This window comes from Balaenoptera ricei, chromosome 7 (genome assembly GCF_028023285.1).
Source record: "Balaenoptera ricei isolate mBalRic1 chromosome 7, mBalRic1.hap2, whole genome shotgun sequence".
In the NCBI taxonomy this organism is placed as follows: domain Eukaryota; kingdom Metazoa; phylum Chordata; class Mammalia; order Artiodactyla; family Balaenopteridae; genus Balaenoptera; species Balaenoptera ricei.
This window is the reverse complement of record NC_082645.1, coordinates 40,397,208-40,416,924: the sequence shown is the minus strand read 5'-3', so window position 1 is coordinate 40,416,924 and position 19,717 is coordinate 40,397,208. Positions and strand designations below refer to the sequence as shown.

The 19,717-nt window shown below is 36.0% G+C and overlaps 1 protein-coding gene across 1 annotated transcript; it reads left to right on the top strand.

Annotated features, from left to right (window-relative positions):
• The first annotated feature begins 67 nt into the window (after positions 1-67).
• Positions 68-19,380, top strand: MMADHC (metabolism of cobalamin associated D). The gene is made up of 8 exons (XM_059927820.1): positions 68-162; positions 671-730; positions 4,108-4,252; positions 9,475-9,692; positions 12,263-12,368; positions 12,972-13,102; positions 17,846-17,932; positions 18,856-19,380. The coding sequence occupies exons 2-8, from the start codon at positions 722-724 to the stop codon at positions 19,048-19,050; spliced, it is 891 nt and encodes a 296-aa protein (XP_059783803.1). The 5' UTR covers positions 68-162; positions 671-721; the 3' UTR covers positions 19,051-19,380.
• Positions 19,381-19,717: the final 337 nt, after the last annotated feature.

Below are 19,717 nucleotides of genomic sequence, written 5' to 3'. Positions count from 1 at the left end.
GCGCATCATTGGCTCGACGATCCTTCCCATCGATGCGCTCAGAAGCAACTCCTTCAGTCTGGGCACTGCCAGCTTGTGCGCTACCGGCCCTGCTGTCGCGCCGCCATTTTGAAGACGGGAAGAGTCTGGGTCTGCAACACCTGGGGGCGGCGGCGGTGACTGGTACGTATGGTTTCCGCCCGCGTTAGCCTCTCCAAATTCGCCCATCTTCGGGCTGCAGCTCTCGGTGTTGCCCCTATTCCCACAGTGTCCCCATCGCTGTCCCCAGTCGTCCTGTCACTCTGTCTTTAGGATCCTTTTCGCTTCCTCATCCTTCATCTCTGCTGGCACCTTTGCTTCGAACTGTCGTCGGGCAGCCCTGACCGGTGTTAAAATACCTACTTGCGAGCCTCAGGACTCCATCCCGGTGGACCTCCTCATTGGCCACCCCGATCTAGTCGGAGTTGTGTTCCGCGGACTCGAACCGGCCGGGCTGAGAGCCTCACGCCCTCCTCTAGGCAGCGAGCTGTGCCCTGTGGGGGCGGGGGGCGAATTTGGGGGTTCGGGGAGAGCTTGGACTTTGGTCCTGTCTCGGTGGAGGGACACACAGTAGGCGGTGGTGGACGTTACCCCAGTGATCTGTTGTTAGAGCTTAATCCGTCACCGGCCTGTTTGTTTTGTCCTTTCCCAGGAATAACTTTACAAAAGGGACGAAATTTTTCGCCTGCCCTTCCCGCCAGAAATGGCCAATGTGAGTAAATTAGCCTCTAAAGAAGCAGTATAGTAATAAAATAGTTTGGGAACTCGTTAGGAAGGACGGGTTTAATGATAATGGCATTGATGGCATAATGTTTCTCGTAATTAGTGTATCAGAAATGGCAAGGGAAGCAAGGGGTGTGAATTAGGTTGATATGCTTTGCGGGTAGTTTGAACACAACATGTTTCTCAATACACGTCTATTTATTTCTACAAATTCGTTCTTAGAAATAAATTCAGTGCCAGCACCCTTTCAGTAGTTTTAAAAGACATTATTTCAGTAAATATTTAGAATTATTTTTAAGCCGTTTTCTGTTTCTTTGGTTAGGTAAACTGAAGGTTTTGTAGTAGTTTCAGTATAGGAAGTCACCTTCCAAATACTACAAAATGGGCGCAAGAGATATTATTCTCACAACCAGAGAGATTTATTCACTGTAACTGTCCAGCGATTACTCGAACACATCCTGCCGTAGGGAACCCAAGACATATTTTAAAACAATTACAATAAGAGTAGAAACTAATTTTAAAAGCTACACAAAGGTACAGTGCAGATTCAGAGCTTTGTGGAGAGGGAAAAGTAGGGGTTTGTGTTCATTTAATCAGAGAAGCATTTGAGGTTTGAAAGATGGGTGGGATATAGATAATCTGAGGTTTGGTTGGGCAGAGCAGGAGGTATATTCAAAGACACCCCCCCCCTTTCAAAAATCAGGAAGTCAGTTCTGTCTTCTGGAATGTAAGATGTGTGAAAGAGATTAGTGAGAAATAAGGTTGGATTGTGTATTTGGGATCAAGTAATAGAGAGTCTTGAATGCCAAACCCAGTAATTTGGACTTTATTCTTTAAATTTTGGTGATTTAATTAGAGCTGTGTGTTAGGAAGACTAATATGGCAACAGTTAGCCAGGATAGTATTCCTGTAGTCAAATATGATATATTAAGTAGTAGTCTAATGGTAAGACTATAGGGCCAAGTCGTAAAAGTAGACCACTAGTGTATCCCGTGTGTTAAGGTGAATTCATACCTAGCCAAAATCATAGGAAGGGAATGCTGTAAAAGAAGCATGTGCTACTCTCAAAGGAAAGATACTAGTCAGAGTAGTATGCTAATATTTGACCTGGCTTTATTTTGATTTGAATGAATAAATTAATCCAGTAGGTATTTTGAAGGATGCTTTTATAAATCCTTTTATTGTTAGAAAGAAGTTTACATAAAACAATATTCAAATATATGTTTAAAAATTTGTGTTCGTTTATGTGCATTTTAAGTGCTGAATGGATGTTACTAATGAAACATGCAGATAGATATGTATGTCTTCAGCAATTTAGTTCGCATACATAGCACGGGTCAGGTATGTGTATGCTTCAGAGGCTAAACAGGTCAGTTAAGAAGCCTTGGTGGGGACTTGTACAAACTGAAATACTCATTTCTGATATAAAGGGAGCAGCCTTTCCTCAGCTACAGTGATGTGTTGCCAACTAATGTCATTTGGGAATGTGAATCCAGCGCTGCCAGATCTTTGGAGTTTGTAAGAACAGCTGAAAGTCTGGATCTTTTGTGTGAAATATCACAATTGCTCAATGTTGACATATAATTCAAATTTCTTATACCACTGAGAATTACCATTTTTGTCTCTGAGCAGGTTGGGTACAGACCCAAGGGAGGATGCTTAAATTTTCAGGTGGGCAGAGTGCTCTGGAGACAGGCCTTGCATTTTGGAGACATATAAAGGAGGTTCTGTCTATCCAGATCTTGTAGAAAGAGTTGGAATTTGTCAGGCCTAGGAGGAGAGGGAAAAGGGCGTTTTAGCAGAAGAAATCTTGTGGCAGTATAAAAGAAGGCAGAGAAATATGGGAAAAGTTGGGTAGATATTTTTATGTGACTAAAGAGTGGAGTAAGAGAAGGGGGGATAAAATGAGTAAGAAATTATGTCAGAGAAGTAGAACGACCAGTTAGGATGTATTCTTGTACTTAGGATGAGAAAGTCAGAAAGAACACAGGGCTGGATTTCAGAATACTATGTGAAAGGGAAAAAGAATGATTCTACAGTATCTAGACTATTTCAACATCCTGGTAACTATTTTTCATACCACCTCTCTAATCCCACTCCATTCTCTACACTGCCCTTAGTGGTACATTCCTTAAAACATCCTTTATTTTTAACAGTTTACTCTATTCCTCCCTGCCTACAGGTTAAAATTCTGACTTCTTATCTTGATGTAACAGGCCCTTTCCTGTCTGTGTCAAGTATAAAGCCTTTTATAGTTGCCCACAAGTTAACTTCCAAGCCTGTTTTTTACTGCACTACCTTATATCCACCTTCAGTGAACTTGTCACTCTTCTGAGTACATCCTTTATGACTCCTTCCCTTTGTTCCTGAAAGTCACTCATTGAAATGCCCTTCCCCCAGCAAATTTCTATTTCTTCACAACTAAGTATATCCTCCATGAAACTTTTTGCCTATGTCCTCAAGGGTTTCTTAATTGTTCACATCTTTTAATAGCATTTCACAGATGATATGGTATTTGTTCTTACATGTTTTCCACTAATCTAAGAGTCAGCGATTTTTTTTTTTAATATAAAGAGCCAGATAGCAAATATTTTAGGCTTTGTAGGCCGTAGAGTCTCTGTGAAGCTACTTAACTCTGCCATTATGACATGAAAGCAGCCACAGACTATACATAAATGGGTATGGCAATAAAACTTTATTCACCAAAACAGACAGAAGGCTACATTCAGCTATAGTTTGCCAACCCCTGCATTAAATTATTCTGACTTAAGTATTTTGATTAAAGTTTATACGTGAGAGATGTTTACACATTCATCCACTGTAACTGACCTCAGAGTCTAGGGAATGAACATAAGAGCAGAAAATGTATCACAAAGGTGTGTGCTAAAATGGAGGAAAGTGGACATTGCCATAAAACCAAGAGGAAAGATGGTATGGGAGATAATTAGTACAATTTACAGCAGTAAAAGAAGAGTTAGAAAGTAAATAGGTTTTGTTTCTAGGAGAGGTTTTGAAAGTTCTTTATTTTGAGAATAGAATCTTATTAGTTGTGCTACCTTTTTAGTGTCATCACTAAATAGGGCAACTTTTGGAGGTTCCCATTCTTTCTGTATGGCACTCTTAATTCTGGCCTTGGGAAAGCCATATATTTTTACTCAAAGTAACTTATTACTTGTTTTTTAAATATTTGTATTTATTTCTAAAATTATAAGTATACATGATACGTATCCTGTGGTAGCTGCTCAATAATAGTAGAATAAACATTGGTTTTAAAAGATATATTGCAATGTGAGGATTTGCCAGAGATTGTCTGTGTTAGTATAGCATTTATATCCAGAATAATTTTGATTTTTCTGTCATTCTTAGGTGCTCTGTAACAGAGCCAGACTGGTTTCCTATCTCCCAGGATTTTGCTCTTTAGTTAAAAGGGTTGTCAATCCCAGAGCCTTTTCAACTGCAGGATCTTCAGGTTCTGATGAGTCTCATGTGGCCACTGCACCTCCAGATATCTGTATGTAAAAGTTATCATTGCTTTACTTATAATTGTTTCATAACATTCTGAGTTGTTTCCTGTAATACAGTAAGTCCCCTACATACGAACCTTCAAGTTGTGAACTTTCAAAGATGCGAACACGAGTTCGCGTGACCAGTCATGCAAGTTAGTTCACGTGTCTGGTGTACGTTGTCACGTGCGTGCATTCTCTACAAGTGGTTGTGCTTTTGTGTACTTTATTGTACTGTATAGAGTACAGTAGTACACTATCTTTATTTCAAGCCCAGGATGTCCGGAAGCAAGCGTAGAAGCAGCGTATAGCTGGTATTGCTAAGAAGCGCCAAGCAATAAAAATGGAAACAAAAGTGAAAATAATTGAGAGAGTGGAATGAGGCAAAAAGAAGGTAGACGTTGCTCGTTCTTATAACATGAATTGTTCAACCATCAGCATGATTCTAAAGAACAAGGACAAGATCATGGAACACGTGAAGTCTGCTGTGCCGATGATGTTGACAGTAATAGCGAAGAAGCGTGGAAAAGTGATGAAGGAGTTGGAGAAACTTCTCAGTATGTGGGTGCAGGATCAGCATCAGCGTCAAGTCCTGCTCAGCTTAATGCTGATTCAAGAGAAAGCTAAAAGCCTTTATGAAGACTTGAAACATGGCAAAGAATCAGAGGGTGCATCTTTTAATGCCAGCCATGGCTGGCTTCATCAGTTCAAGGCTAGAGCCGACCTTCACAATGTAAAAGTAAGTGGCAGGGCAGCAAGTGCAGATATGGTAGCTGACCAGGAATTTCCCGAAATGCTTCAAGAAATTATTGATGAAGGTACGTATTCACCCAAGTTTTTGATGTGGATGAGACAGGACTGTACTGGAAGAGGATGCCAGAGGAAAAATTACATCAGTAAGGGGGAAAAGTTGATGCCAGGCTATAAAGCAACAAAGGATAGGCTAACTCTGTTGTTTGGTGGCAATGCTTCTTTCCAGCGATATGAAGCTGAAGCCTCTATTAGTTTATCACTCAGAGAACCCAGGAGCCCTTAAAAACATAGCCAAGGGCTCTCTTCCTGTTGTGTGGAAGAGTAACCCCAAAACCTGGGTCACACAGGCCATTTTCCAGGACTCGTTTTTCCACCACTTTACCCCAGAGGTAGAGAAATATTGCTTGGAGAAGGACATCCCATTCAACATTCTTTTGCTGCTCAGCAATGCTCTGGGCCACCCCCCATTCATGAACTACTTTCATCCCAACATCAAAGTAGTGCATCTGCCACCAAATACCATGTCTCTCATCCAACCTATGAACCAGGGAGTTATAGCAACTTTCAAGAAATATTATTTACGTCACAGTTTTCATCAGGCAGTAAAGGCAAGTGACGAATCAGGAACAACCTTGTGACAATTTGGAAGGACTGTAACATCCACGAGGCCATAAAAAACATTGACTTTGCTTGGCATGAGGTTACAGCCGTCCCCATGAATGGGGTTTGGAAGAACCTTTGCCTGCAGTTTGTTCACAATTTTCGTGGATTTGAAAGGTGGATGAGGAGTCCAAAGAGGTCTTCAGCAACTTAGTGACCCTCAGCAAGAAGCTAGAGTTAGATTTGCAAGAGGACGACTTTATTGAAATCCTTGCTGTGCACCATGAGGAGCTTACTAATGAAGACCTGATGGAATTGGAGGGCAAGAGAAAGGACGAAAAGAACCAAGAGGAAGAAGAAGTAACTGAAGAACCAAAGAGATTCATGATGCAGGAAATGGCAAGGGGGTTTTCTTTATTTGAGAAGGCACTGTTAGTTTTTGAGGCACAGGACCAGAACGTAGAACAGTACACAAAGGTTGCAGCAGCCATTCAGAATGCAATCCGGTGCTACCATGTCATCGATGATGAGAAAAAAAGACCTACTACCCAGACATCACTGGATTGTTTTTTCAAGAGGGTAGATAGAATTGAGTCCAGCAAGGAAGCAGAGCCTGTGCCATCCACGTCGGGCGTCAGTGAAATTGCAACTTGCCCTCCATCTCCTTGCTGATGATCCTTCAGCTCTGTCATCTCCCACCTCCTCTTGCTCCTCCAGTCAATAACTCTTCTTGCCTGTTCACTTGATGCCAGCCCCGTACGCCAGCTGTTGTACTGTACTACTGTACTTTTCAAGGTACTTTACTGTAAGATTAAAGGTCTTTATTTTTTGTGTTTGTTTTTTATGTATTACTTGTGTGAAAAGTATTATAAACCTATTACAGTACAGTACTATATGCTAGCCGATTATGTTAGTTGGGTACCTAGGCTAACTTTATTGGACTTACGAACATGCTCTTGTAATGGAACTCATTCGTGTGTAGGGGACTTACTGTATTTCTTCTTGAGGTTTTACTGATTTTCTAAAGTTGAGTTTATCCCATTGAAAATAAAATCAGAGCTCTTGCCTAAATATTTGTACCAGAAAGTTACAATATTTTTTTAAAAAAAGAATGAATATTGGTTTCTAAAACTTACTTTCTTGAACTTTAGTTTTTTCCTAATTATCTTTGAACACACAGTCCTCCCTGAAACAAATCTTCTTTTGATCTTACTAAACTATGTTACTACTTCTTGCCATTCTTTGCTGAATTTCTTAAATGTAGCTGTCACTTTGAGTGTTTATTAAACCAAAGTCTGCTTGTTCTTATCCATCTTGTGCACCAGTGTCATATTAATCATTCTAAAATACTTTAAATCATGTCACTTCCTTCATAAGCCTCGATTATCTCCCACTGCTTTCAGTAGCAGTCCCTAAACTATTCCCAAGCTATGAATTGTGCAAGGATGAAAAAAAAATTTTTTTTAAGTTCTGTGATTAGTTAACTTGGAGAAATGCTTTATACCATAGTACTATCTTAGAGGTTTATAATACACACTAAAATATTCAGGGAGAGGTCTTAGAAACTTTACCTAATGTATTCTAAAGGGATTGCCCATGGAATCCTTTTTCATGCAACACATTACTTACAGTGTAATATAAGTTCACTTGGGCATGCAAAGCCTCCCCTGGTTTTCTTGCTCCAGTTTTCTAACTCCATCTCTGATTACTCCTCAGTTTTCATGATCTGAAGGCTAAATATACATCTGTCATAAAGATTTGTCACTCAGAATATGTAAAGGGTTTGTATTGTGAATATACAGCCAACCCTCCCTATCCATGGGTTCTGCATCCTCACATTCATCCAACCAAGGATTAAAAATATTTGGGGAAAAAAATTCCAGAAAGTTCCAAAAAGCAAAACTTGAATTTGCCACACACCAGCAACTATTTACATATCATTTACATTGTGTTCGATATTGTAGGTAATCTAGAGATGACTTAAAGTATACAGGAGGATGTGATGTACGAAGGTTACAGTATGTGCGCGTACAGTTGACTCCTGAACAACATGGTTTTGAGCTGCTCAGGTCCACTTTATACGTAGATTTTTTTCAAAAATAAATAAGTACGGTACAATTCTCGGTTCATTGAATCTGAGGATGTGGAACCGACTATACAGAGAACTGACTATAAATTATACTCAGATTTTTGACTGCATGCAGGGTTTGAACAGCTAACCCCTCAGTTGTTCAAAGGTCGATAGAGCTATGCCCTTTTATATAAGGGACTTGAGCATATGCAGATTTTGGTATCTGTGGGGGTCCAGGGAGCAATCTCCTGTGAATAACTAGGGACAACTATATAAAGAATTTTCGTAGATCAATAGGAAGAAGAAAACCCAGTAGAAAACCAAACAAAAAATTTCAAAAATGGATTTGAACAGGCTATTTCTGTAGGAGAAAACCTAAATGACTGGTAAACATTTGAAAATATGCTCGAATTCACGGTTAATATGGGATATTTATGTAAAGAAACAGATCTGAATAATCTGTAGAACCCATGTTCTTCAAAATAGCTGGTAAGTTTAAGTTTGTGAACTGACTCCAGTCAATCATTAGTGGCTGTCTAGAGCCTTGTTACTCAGTGTGATCTGCAGACCAGCATAGCATAGCATGGCATAGCATCAGCATCATCTGGGACTGTTCAGAAACGAAGAATTTTTAGCCCCACTGCAGACCTAGTAAATCAGAATCTGCATTTTGAGAAGATCTTAGGTGATTCTTAAATAATTAAAAGTTTGAGACATACTGGGCTAGAGTGTTTAGGTTGAGAATCATGTGACAATGTCTGTGTTCAGCAGGGAAAAGTTCCTCGATTGATGGGTGATGTCTGTCTTAGGTATGGAAGAGAGATATGGTGTCACATGGGGGCAGCCATATTGACATGGCCGTTTTTAGTCACTCAGTTCTGGCAGAGTATTTATAAATATTTTTATTGCCAACTAAAGTCTGCAGCAGTTGTCCCTTCCTTTCTCTAAACAAAATTCCTACTCTGAGTATTTCTTCATTTGATTTTCTAATTTATTCTTTTCTGGATCTTTTTGAATTTTTCACATGTTAGGATTTTTTAAAGTTTTACAGGAATAAAGTAATGTGGTCTATTCTTCTGTAAGTATTAAATCCATATTAACTCATGTAGCTGGTAAACAGGGCGTTATGTCACATTGGTTCATACAAGATTTTTTTCCAGTCCGTTAATGTTTTGTGCCACCAGGTAACAGCAGTTGAATGCCCCTCCCCAAGGGTAGCCACCATTAAGTCTGATGTCTTTCCTTACAGATGTTTTTTTTTTTACTGTATTTAAAAACACAAATATAAGGATGAAAAATAAATGTCATATATGCTGTTCTTTGACTTAGCTTTTTCTTTTAATGTAATATGTCCTGGACTTCGTTCACTATCAGTAAAGATTTACCATATTCTTTTTAATGACTGTCAAGAATTACATAGTATGGGAGTTCCCTGGTAGCCTAGTGGTTAGGATTCGAGGCTTTCACTGCCATGGCCCGGGTTCAATCCCTTGTCAGAGAACTGAGATCCCACAAGCCGCACAGCATGGCCAAAAAAAAAAAAAGAATTACATAGTATGGATTACAGTACTTTATTGAATTCTTTCCCTATTAATGGAATTACCTATGAGCTGACAGCTGGTTGCTTTGATTAGTCTTTTGGAATAACATGAAACAAACTAATTTATATTTACACAGGAAAGCAAACTTCAGAGAACTATTGGTTAGGTAAAAAAAAATACCTAATTGGAAGAAGAACATTTTTTCAGTCTACCAACGTACTTAACTAGTAAGGAGAAAATAATTCATTTTGTCGTTCCTCTTTAGGCTCTCGAACAGTTTGGCCTGATGAAACTATGGGACCATTTGGACCTCAGGATCAGAGATTCCAGCTTCCTGGGAACATAGGTTTTGATTGTCACCTCAATGGGACCGCATCACAGAAGAAAAGCCAGATTCATAAAACTTTACCTGATGTTCTAGCAGAACCTTTATCAAGCGAAAGACATGAGTTTGTTATGGCACAATATGTGAATGAATTTCAGGTAAGTTGTTAAGGTCATTCTGTTTTTCTAATTATTAATGCTATATTAATTTCTGATAACTGTACATATTACTTTCATTGAAAAAGTAAAAAAAAAAAAATCTATTTAAGTCCAGTATAAACAGAAACAACATATATAGCTTTTAAAAGCTTAACATTGTCCTGTACATAATGTTTGTTATATAATTTTTTTCACTTAACTATATTGTAGTCTCTTTTAGGTAATTAAATAATTCTTCAAAAATATCTTTTTTTAATAAATGTTTATTTCAAATATAAATAACTTAATTCTATAACTGGAAATTTATATTCCCTGTTTTTCACTTTTATTAATGATAACTGTAATTTATGTATGGACCAAATTCCGACTAGTATATTCCTCTAGCCATTTAAAAACTTAAGAAAATTTTGAGATCTCTGAAACTCTGGATACAGTAGACTGAAGAGGAGGATTTTTAAATAGCTTTTGTAAAAACAATCCCTGAGGGGTTTTTTTAATGAGTTTTTTAAACTGGTATTGCATATGAATTTTTTAAATGCGTTTTAAAACTAGTATTGTGTCATTGCTCACTCAAATGGAAAGTTACATGCATTTCAGAGTTTCAAACTCCAATCCTTATCATTTTTCATATTTCTATATAGCTTCAGGTTGAGATTTTGATCAAAGCCATATTATTAAAAGCAGCAACCCCTCACAATTATGGGTGATATCAGATAACCTAACACTGGGACACAGTTGACCTCCCCTGACTTTTTATCTCAGATATTCCTTCTCAGTCTTTTTGGCTCCTCCTCTGTCTACCAGTTACATGATATTTCCCAAATGTCTCTGATCTTCATTTTCTCATTTGACTTGCTCCCTGGTCACTTAAGTCCTTGGCTTTCTCCACAGGCTGTGTTTTCATATTTCCTAGCTTCTTATTTCTGTTTCTGACATTTTTGGTTGTATATTACTGTCTGCCTGCCAAACATCTTTATCTGGATGTCTCAGAAGTCCCAAGATTTTACACGTCTAGTACTGAATTTGTCCTTTTTTCTCTCAAAACTTGTCCTTATTCCCATGTTGTCAGTAGTATAAGTGACTTAGTCATCCTCCCGCTGTCCCAAAAATAAAAATTATAGTGCCAACCTTGACTCCTCTTTTCATCATACCCCCTAAATAGTGACAGAATTACATTGCTTCTGTCTCTGAAAGTAGCTCTTAAATTATTTGTGTACCTTCAGTTCTCACTAATACTGCCAAAGTTCAGCGCCTCCTTATCTTACCTCAATTTTTAGAGGCATTATAGTATGATGGACTGTGGAGATAGGATAAATCTGTATTCAGAGATTAACTCAGCCATTTACTTAATTTTGTGACCTTGAGAAAGTTACTTCACCTTTCTGAGCCTCTGTTTCTTTATATGTAAAATGAGTATAATAATACCTGGCCTACAAATTTGCTATGAGGATTAAATGTGAAAATGTATGTAAAATACTTACTACACTAAGTGATCAGTAATTGTTGGCTGTTACTGGTCTGTCACCTGCTCTTCCTCATTACCATACATCCTCTACAGTAATACTGTCATTAGCTTTTTATATCACATCTTGATATTCCCCATTGCTTTTAAACTAAAATCAAAATTTCGTAATGTGGCATAAATGGCTTTCCACAATTTTGATCCCTTATCTTTCTCACCTTACTTCCCACTACTTCCTACTCCTTCTGTTCTCCAGTCACAGCATATTTTCATTTTTTTTTAATTACACCATTCTCTTTGACTATTGCATGCCTTTGCACTGTTATTATCTCTTGCTGGACTGTTTTTTTCCTCCTGAATTCTTAACCTATATTCTGTCTATTCTTTATCTGTCAGACACACATGTTAATTAACATGTAACTCAAACGTGATTTCAACCTTTTCCTGATTTCTGCCAGCAAAGCAAGTTTCTTTCCCATCTATACCTCCAGAAGACTTCCATTATAACTCTATAGCACTTCTGATATGGATTGCATTTATTTGTTCATGCATTTTTCTTCTACTAACTCTTTTATACCTAAGAGTGAAGACTGGATTTTTTACCATTGTAGTGCCTGTTCCTGTTTATAATGTCTAGTGTATAATAGGCACCCAGTAAATTTCAGTTGAATAAGAGCCTCTAAGCGCTTCCTGTTGGAGAAGCTATATATTTAATCATGTTGCTTTGTAAGTTAGTGTTCTTATCCCCATTTTACAGATTATAGAACAAAAGGAAGGATAATTAGATATAACAGAATATCAGAAGAGGTAACATTGTAAGACATAATCATGGCGTGTTTTAGTTTTTTAGCCAACTTCTATTCATATTAAGTCTTAGAATATCAGGGTATTTATCTGTTTCTTTTTTTAATTCACCATTTTTTTAAAATTTTCAAATATTACATTCATCATAGAGAAAAGTTTGAGTATGTAAGAAAACACTATTACCCCATCACCAGCTAGATTAGGATTACTGAAAAAACTTTCTAGGGAAAACAGGTTTATAACAGGCAAGGTATTTTATTTGAGCTCCAGATTTTGTTTACTTATATTTCTTATTCCACCTTAGGGTAACGATGTACCTGTTGAGCAAGAAATTAACAGTGCGGAAACTTACTTTGAAAGTGCCAAAGTAGAGTGTGCAATCCAAACATGTCCAGAATTGCTGCGAAGAGGTATGTTGTGCTTTATTCATTTTTACACTAGTGTGTGTTAGATAATGTCACTAATTTTTTAATGTGTTGAATAATGTACTCCATAGGAATCGTAATGCTTTATAACTTAGTATTTTAATGTGTCTAGCTGGAAATGATGATTGCCTGGCCAAGATAAGACTTTCAAGTGTCCCCTGACATCTGACCTCATGCTGCCATTAGATAGGAATAGTAGAATTTTTAATAACTTTTTTCCTAAATCTTTCCCTAAAGTCATCCCACTCCTGGGTGATTATTACAGCCCTAATTTCCATGAGCTAATACGTTAGTACTACTGAGAAAAATCTTAATAATAAACTTTTTTTTTAATTACAAGACCAACAATATGTAACCCAACTTACTCTTCAGAATTGTTGGCAATATATTTTCGTTCATCCAAAAAGAGCAGAAGTAAACCAAAACTAAATTCATTTCATCCTTTTCAAAACTAATATGCATTTATAAACCTAACTTGGTACCATAATAATTTAACTTAATCATCATTTTTCTAAAGTATTTTATGAACTGTTTCTTTTTTTAAAAAATTTATATTTTTCTGGAGTTTTATTCTTATTTCACTTATAGATTTTGAATCACTGTTTCCAGAAGTAGCCACCAACAAACTAATGATTCTGACTGTAACACAGAAAACTAAGAATGATATGACTGTTTGGAGTGAGGAGGTAGAAAATGAAAGAGAAATGCTCTTAGAAAAGGTAATTCTTTCAGCTGCTGACAATTTAATTTTATGATCTTTATTTAAATACCAATGAACCAGTGTTTTAAAATGATGGCTATTTTTTCTAGCCTTTATTAATTCTCTGCTAATGTATTCCAGTACTAAAAAACTTACATGTTTTCTGAGAATAAAAATACCACAATTTTTTTTTTTTAGTGTCTTTGAAAAACTTAGATTCTGTCCAGTACTTCCTCAGTTTTTTTTTAATTTATGTCTGTTTTAGGAAAGTTGGGAATATAGTAAACATCAAAAATGTAAAATTAACTCTTCATACCCATCTCTCTCTCCTTCTCTCTGATCCTCTCTCTCCCTCCATGTCTCTTTCTCTCTCTCTCTCTCTCTCTCTCTCTCAAGCATGTCAAGTAAAAAGTGAAAATACCTCAGCCTTCTTAAAGGAGTAAACAATAACAGTGTACAGTACAATAATAATATAATAATGGTATATACCCACATTTTTTCCATCCTTTGCTTTTAACTTAGAAGATATGTTTTGACACCTTTCCATAACATTATGCATAGATTTTATTTCATTCTTTGTAAAAATCTGTGTAATATTACATTGCATGGGCAAACCGTAAATTTTTTTAATTATTTAAAAAAATTTTTAGTCATTTATAAGTTGAAAATCAAACTTTTGCTATTACAGGCAGTGAATATATTTGTACATATATTTTTTGCACATACTTATGTATTCCTAAATGGGGAATTGCTGAATCAGGGGGTATATTCATTTTAAGTTTTGAAAGATACTGCCAATTTGCCCTCCAAAAAGACTGTCCTAGTATATATGCTCTCACCTTTACCCTGGATATTAGCATTACTTTTCATTTTTACCAACCTGAGAAATGATAAGTAGTAACTTAAAGTCTTATATTTAAAAATTATATGATTATTTATCTAAGAGTTTGAGGTTCAGTTATATCAATTTTTTTGTCTACAAGATAGAAAGGAATATTCCTTTGCCTGTATGACATGTTGGGATTAGCTCACTTGGACACCTTAGCTAACTATAGTTGAAAAAATTCTCTTTATTAATTTACATACAGGATAATATTTGGAATTATTTTATATTTTCTTTAGGGTTGGATGTATGGTTCTCTTCATTAATAAAAATATTATTTACTCAATAGAGTATTTTATGGTAATGACTTCATACTTAAGTGTCCCACATATAGCTTTACTAATAAATTCCATGTAGTAATTAATAATCATGAGCAAGTTATATATGCCATCTAACAAAGAAGTTACAGAGAAGCATAAGACATTCTCTCTGATCTTTAAAAGATGGGAATTTGGAGAAGTGAAATTTAAATACATAATAACTCAATAAACAGTTTCTATTTATATATTAAGACAATGATTAGTAAATGTATACTGCCATTTAAACACTAGAGAGTTTGCTCTCACATGTGCATTGCATTAGTAAGTCCTACTTTTTGAACCATTCAAGATTCTGAGCCTCATTTGATACTGACCCCAGTATAGATGTAAGTCAGCAACAAAGACCCAACGCAGCCAAAAAATAAATTAAAAAAAAAAACAAAACAATTTCCAGCTTTTGAAATGGCAACATGCTTTACCATGTGTATTTTAAACTTTATAATGACTAAAGCTATTTTATTTTTTTATGAAAAAAACATTTTTTATTTTAGACATGTTAGTGGTTATTTTAGAACCACACATAGCTTACTGTCCAAGTAGATATTATATGTTTTATGGTTTAACTCTATTTCGAGTTTTTTCCAGCAGATGTCAGTGTTTGCTATTGATGAGCAGAAATCTTTTTTTTTTTAATTAATTTATTTATTTTTGGCTGCGTTGGGTCTTCGTCGCTGCACACGGGCTTTCTCTAGTTGTGGCGAGCGGGGGCTACTCTTTGTTGCGGTGCGCAGGCTTCTCATTGCGGTGGCTTCTCTTGTTGCGGAGCACGGGCTCTAGGTGTGCTGGCTTCAGTAGTTGTGGCTCGCGGGCTCCCAGCGCAGGCTCAGTAGTTGTGACACACAGGCTTAGTTGGTCCACAGCATGTTGGATCTTCCCAGACCAGGGATCGAACCCGTGTTCCCTGTATTAGCAGGCGGATTCTTAACCACTGCGCCACCAGGGAAGTCCCAAGCAGAAATCTTTAAGAAAAATATTTAAACTGGTTCTTTTTGTGATCATTTGGGATTCTTTTAGTTAACCTTTGCAAACATTTAAATGCATCGTTTTGTTCACCTTGTAGTTTTTGTGTATGGCACATCTTTTATTAAATTGGTACATAATTCTAATGACTTTCCTAAACCATATTCAGTTTTCCTATTTTTAAGAATTATGAGGATTAATGAAATACAGCAGTAAGTGTAAATATTAAGTATGAAAATAACCTATAGAGTACAGTATTATCTAAATGTTTTTCATTAGTTTACAAGAAAGTACAGGCATACCTTGGAAATATTGCAGGTTAGGTTCCAGACCACCATAATAAAGCAAATATCGCAATAAAGTGAATCACACAGATTTTTTGGTTTCCTAGTGCATATAAAAGTTATGTTTATACTGTACTGTAGTCTAAGTGTGCAATAGCATTATGTCTAAAAAAATGTACATACCGTAATTTAAATATACTTTATTGCTAAAAAAGCTAACCGTCATCTGAACCTTCAGTGAGTCATAGTAGTAAAACATCAATAAAGATCACAGACTACAGATCATCATAACAAATATAATAATAGATGCAAAAGTTTGAAATATTGAGAGAATTACCGAAATGCCACACAGACACATGACGTGAGCAAATGCTATTGGAAAAATGTTGCCAGTAGGCTTTCTGGACATAGGGTTGCCACAAACCTTCAATTTGTAAAAAACTTATCTGCGAAGTGCAATAAAATGAAGCCCAAAAAAATGAGATACGCCTGTAGTTGGAGAAAATAGGTTAAAGTTGTATATCTCTATAGCAGGGATCAGCAGACTTTTTATGTAAAGAGCCAGATGGTAAATTTTTAGGTTTTGTAGGTGATAGGTTCTCAACTACTCAATTCTACCATGTATTGTTAAAGCAACCACAGACCATATATAAATGAACAGGCATGGCTGCGTTCCAGCAAAACTGTATTTACACAAACAGGCAGGCAGCCAGCCAGGTTTGGCCCTCGGGCTATCACTTGCTAACCCCTTGTTTAGGATGTGGCCCATATGCCTAAGGCTTGGACTTCTGAGCATCTCAGCTGAGTGCCAGAGATGCTCCGTGAGGTCTCATCACTCTAGGTGGGCCAGAAATTCATTTTACCCTGTAGTGCATGACCCCTAATATCACCATTCAGCTCTCAGCCTCGCAGCTGGCACTCTTTGCTAGACCTTGAGGAATCTCACCTTGTATCTGTGCAGCTCAACCCTTGGCTACTGAACCAGGGCAAATTGCTCTGCGGACCACATGGGAACCCCATTTGTGCATCTCCCTCTGCTCCAGTACCCTACGCCAGAAATTCCAGATGCTTCAACAGTTCAGAACTCTTGCTTTCTACCTCCTCAGCTCAGTGACACTATCACTTTGCTTGGGCTCCACTTCTTTGCCCTGCAACAAGAGAGTGTCCCCAGACAGAAGCCTGGAGCATATATGGGGATCACCTTATTTGTTTCCCTTCTCCGCTGCAGTTTTGTCTGCCTTTTGTTCAGTGTCTAAAAACAGTTGCCTCATATATTTTGGTCAGTTTTATATTTTTCAGCAAGTGGCAAGTTTGATAACTGTTACTTTGTTAGGGCTGTGAGTGGAACTGTGCCCTTGTCTTTAAACACTTATGGTCTGTTTTTGTTTTTTTTTTTTAGCATTCTAATCTGATTCTAATATTTGCTTTTAGTCTTTTTCACTGCTTAGACTTCTGATAAAGCTAATAAAGACATCGTAGGAATGAGGATGGTAAGACCAGGATTTTAATACATGCACGTGGTCTGTAATGTTTATACACAATACAAAAAATAGGTGTATAGTGAAAAGGAAGTATGCGGTCCAGCCCTGTACCCAATCTATCCATTTATCTTATTATTTTTATGTGCCTTTTCAGAAATATTTCATGACTATGTGAGTGGATAGATGTGTTTTTGAAGGACACACAAACAAGTACATGTTTTTAACCAACTTTCATTCAAATTAATGAATGGTCCATATCTTTTCACACACACACACTGTATTTTATTTTTACAAGAGATAAATAGACTGACACCAAGCATTGTACATGGATGACCACAACAAAAGCAACAATGATTGCAATTACCAAACATGAAACACACTCATACTATGTCATAATATTGACCTTCAGTCCAGTAATCCTTCTGGTCCATATCTTTTCATTATGAATATTTTGTTTTCCCTTTCTTACCTTATTTCTAATACCTCTGTAATGATACAAAATAGCAACTGTAGGTTATAATCCATGACAAATTTGGGAGTTAATAGCACAGAAGTGATTAGAAATAGTTCCTAAAATAGGAAATAATTTAGAAGAAAAAAATATACAGTTTAGACTTTTTAAAAGAAATGAAAATGTTATATGAACCATTAATCTTTTGGACTGGTGAAAATCTTAGGACTTTACAGTCTTAATTTATCATTAGTTTTAATTGTTTATTAATCTTATTGTGTTCTCTATCTGAAGCAAAAAATATTTATCTTAAAAATTTATTGAGAAATAAAACACTCTGTGCTGCTGCTTTGAGCATATTATTTGTGCCTTTTTCTATGCAGTTCATCAGCGGTGCTAAAGAAATTTGCTACGCCCTTCGAGCTGAAGGCTATTGGGCCGACTTTATTGACCCATCATCTGGTTTGGCAGTGAGTAATTAAATACATTTTGAAAGCCAGATTATATAATTTGAAGTAGGAATTTTTTTTTTTATAAAATTGTTTATAATTATAACCTTGGTAAAAGTAGACCATTTAAGACTTTGAAAACCTCACAGTTTTATGCAAAGAGATACCAAGAGTCCGTTGAATTCACAACTTTGAGGGACCTCTGGCACTCATAGTTAAGCATCTCCATCACTTTACATTTTTTTCATTAAAAATAATTTTAAAATTTATTTTCCATCCTCATAATAGATATTACTTGAATTACATTGAATTAGTGTGTTTACTGTTCCTTAGTTAAAACTTAGTATCCAATAGTTTCATTAAGGAAGAAGAACTTATTTTTAGAATTAAGAAAATATGGATGGTAAAGAAATATTTAGAAAAGTAACTTTTTGGAAATTAACATTTGTAAAGCTATACTTTAAAGAAAATAACTGAATTACTATTGTCATATTTTAAATTCTATGTATATCAGCTACAAATAGTAATAATTTTTTCAATCTTAAAATAGGAATATATACTGTTTCTTTTCAAAGTCAAGATTTAGTGAGTACTAGAAATGAAAAACTTACTCTGATAGTTTTCTTATCTTAAAAATTACAAAGGTGAACCATAGATGATTGCCTAAGGCTTATTTCATCTCTGAAGGTCATATAATATTATGCATTTGGTTCTAGGTAACATGCAGTCTGCTAGATCATTCATTTCACATTTCCAGAATGCACAGGTATTGAGGGGAGAGGAGGTATTAGGGCAGTTAGGTGTTCCATGTGACCTTTTTATTTCTTATTTGATTTTTTTAATATTTAGAGTATTTATATAGATCTGTGTTCATATTTGCATAAAAATTATTACTTCATTATCTTTCTAGCTAATGAAAATATGACTTTTTTTATTTCCTCCAGTTTTTTGGACCATATACAAACAACACTCTTTTTGAGACAGATGAACGCTATCGACATTTAGGATTCTCTGTTGATGATCTTGGTTGCTGTAAAGTGATTCGTCACAGTCTTTGGGGCACCCATGTGGTTGTAGGAAGTATCTTCACTAATGCAACACCAGAGAGCCATATTATGAAGAAATTAAGTGGAAACTAGCAGTAATGTCAACTTATTTGCTCTGCTATTTGTAACATTTGGGATGATCTATACACTGTCGAAGGCTTCAGTTTTCAAAATTTACTTCCTTGTAGGTATTTATTTCATCATTTATGAATTTACAATATTGGCAAGTGGTTTGTGATTTTTAAATTTCAAATGTTCGTTCATAATATCATTAAATACATCTTAAGCACATCCACATTGTATAGAATGTGATAACTAACATGTAACCAGGGTATGATCTCATATTGTTATTTCTCCCCTTAATCGGAAAAACCTCAGTTTTAATTATTTTTCTCCAAAAATAAATCATACATTTGGTTATGATATGTGTTTTTTCATTGCAGTATTTTTAAAATATAATTCTTAAAGATTCCTAAGAAACTACAATATTAATCTTCTTAAAGTTTTTTTTTTGTTTTTTGGTTTTTTTTCATGCAGTTGAGAAATCTGGATTCAGTGTAGATTTAACTTTTTTTAAATTTTCTTTTTACTATATTACTTGTTAGATGTCCTGGTACCATCTGAGTATTACTTTGAAATAATGTATGTACAGGAAAAGAAGAATAAGGATAATACTAAAACTTTACATATAAAAGAATATCTCATCTTTATACATAGTGAAAAATAATTCTTAACTCCTGGGTTGAGACAGATAAATGTA

Coding starts and splice junctions, on each gene's coding strand:
- MMADHC (XM_059927820.1), top strand. Junction 12,369..12,971: donor TCCAGAATTGCTGCGAAGAG/GTATGTTGTGCT, acceptor TTTCACTTATAG/ATTTTGAATCACTGTTTCCA. Junction 13,103..17,845: donor GAGAAATGCTCTTAGAAAAG/GTAATTCTTTCA, acceptor TTTTCTATGCAG/TTCATCAGCGGTGCTAAAGA.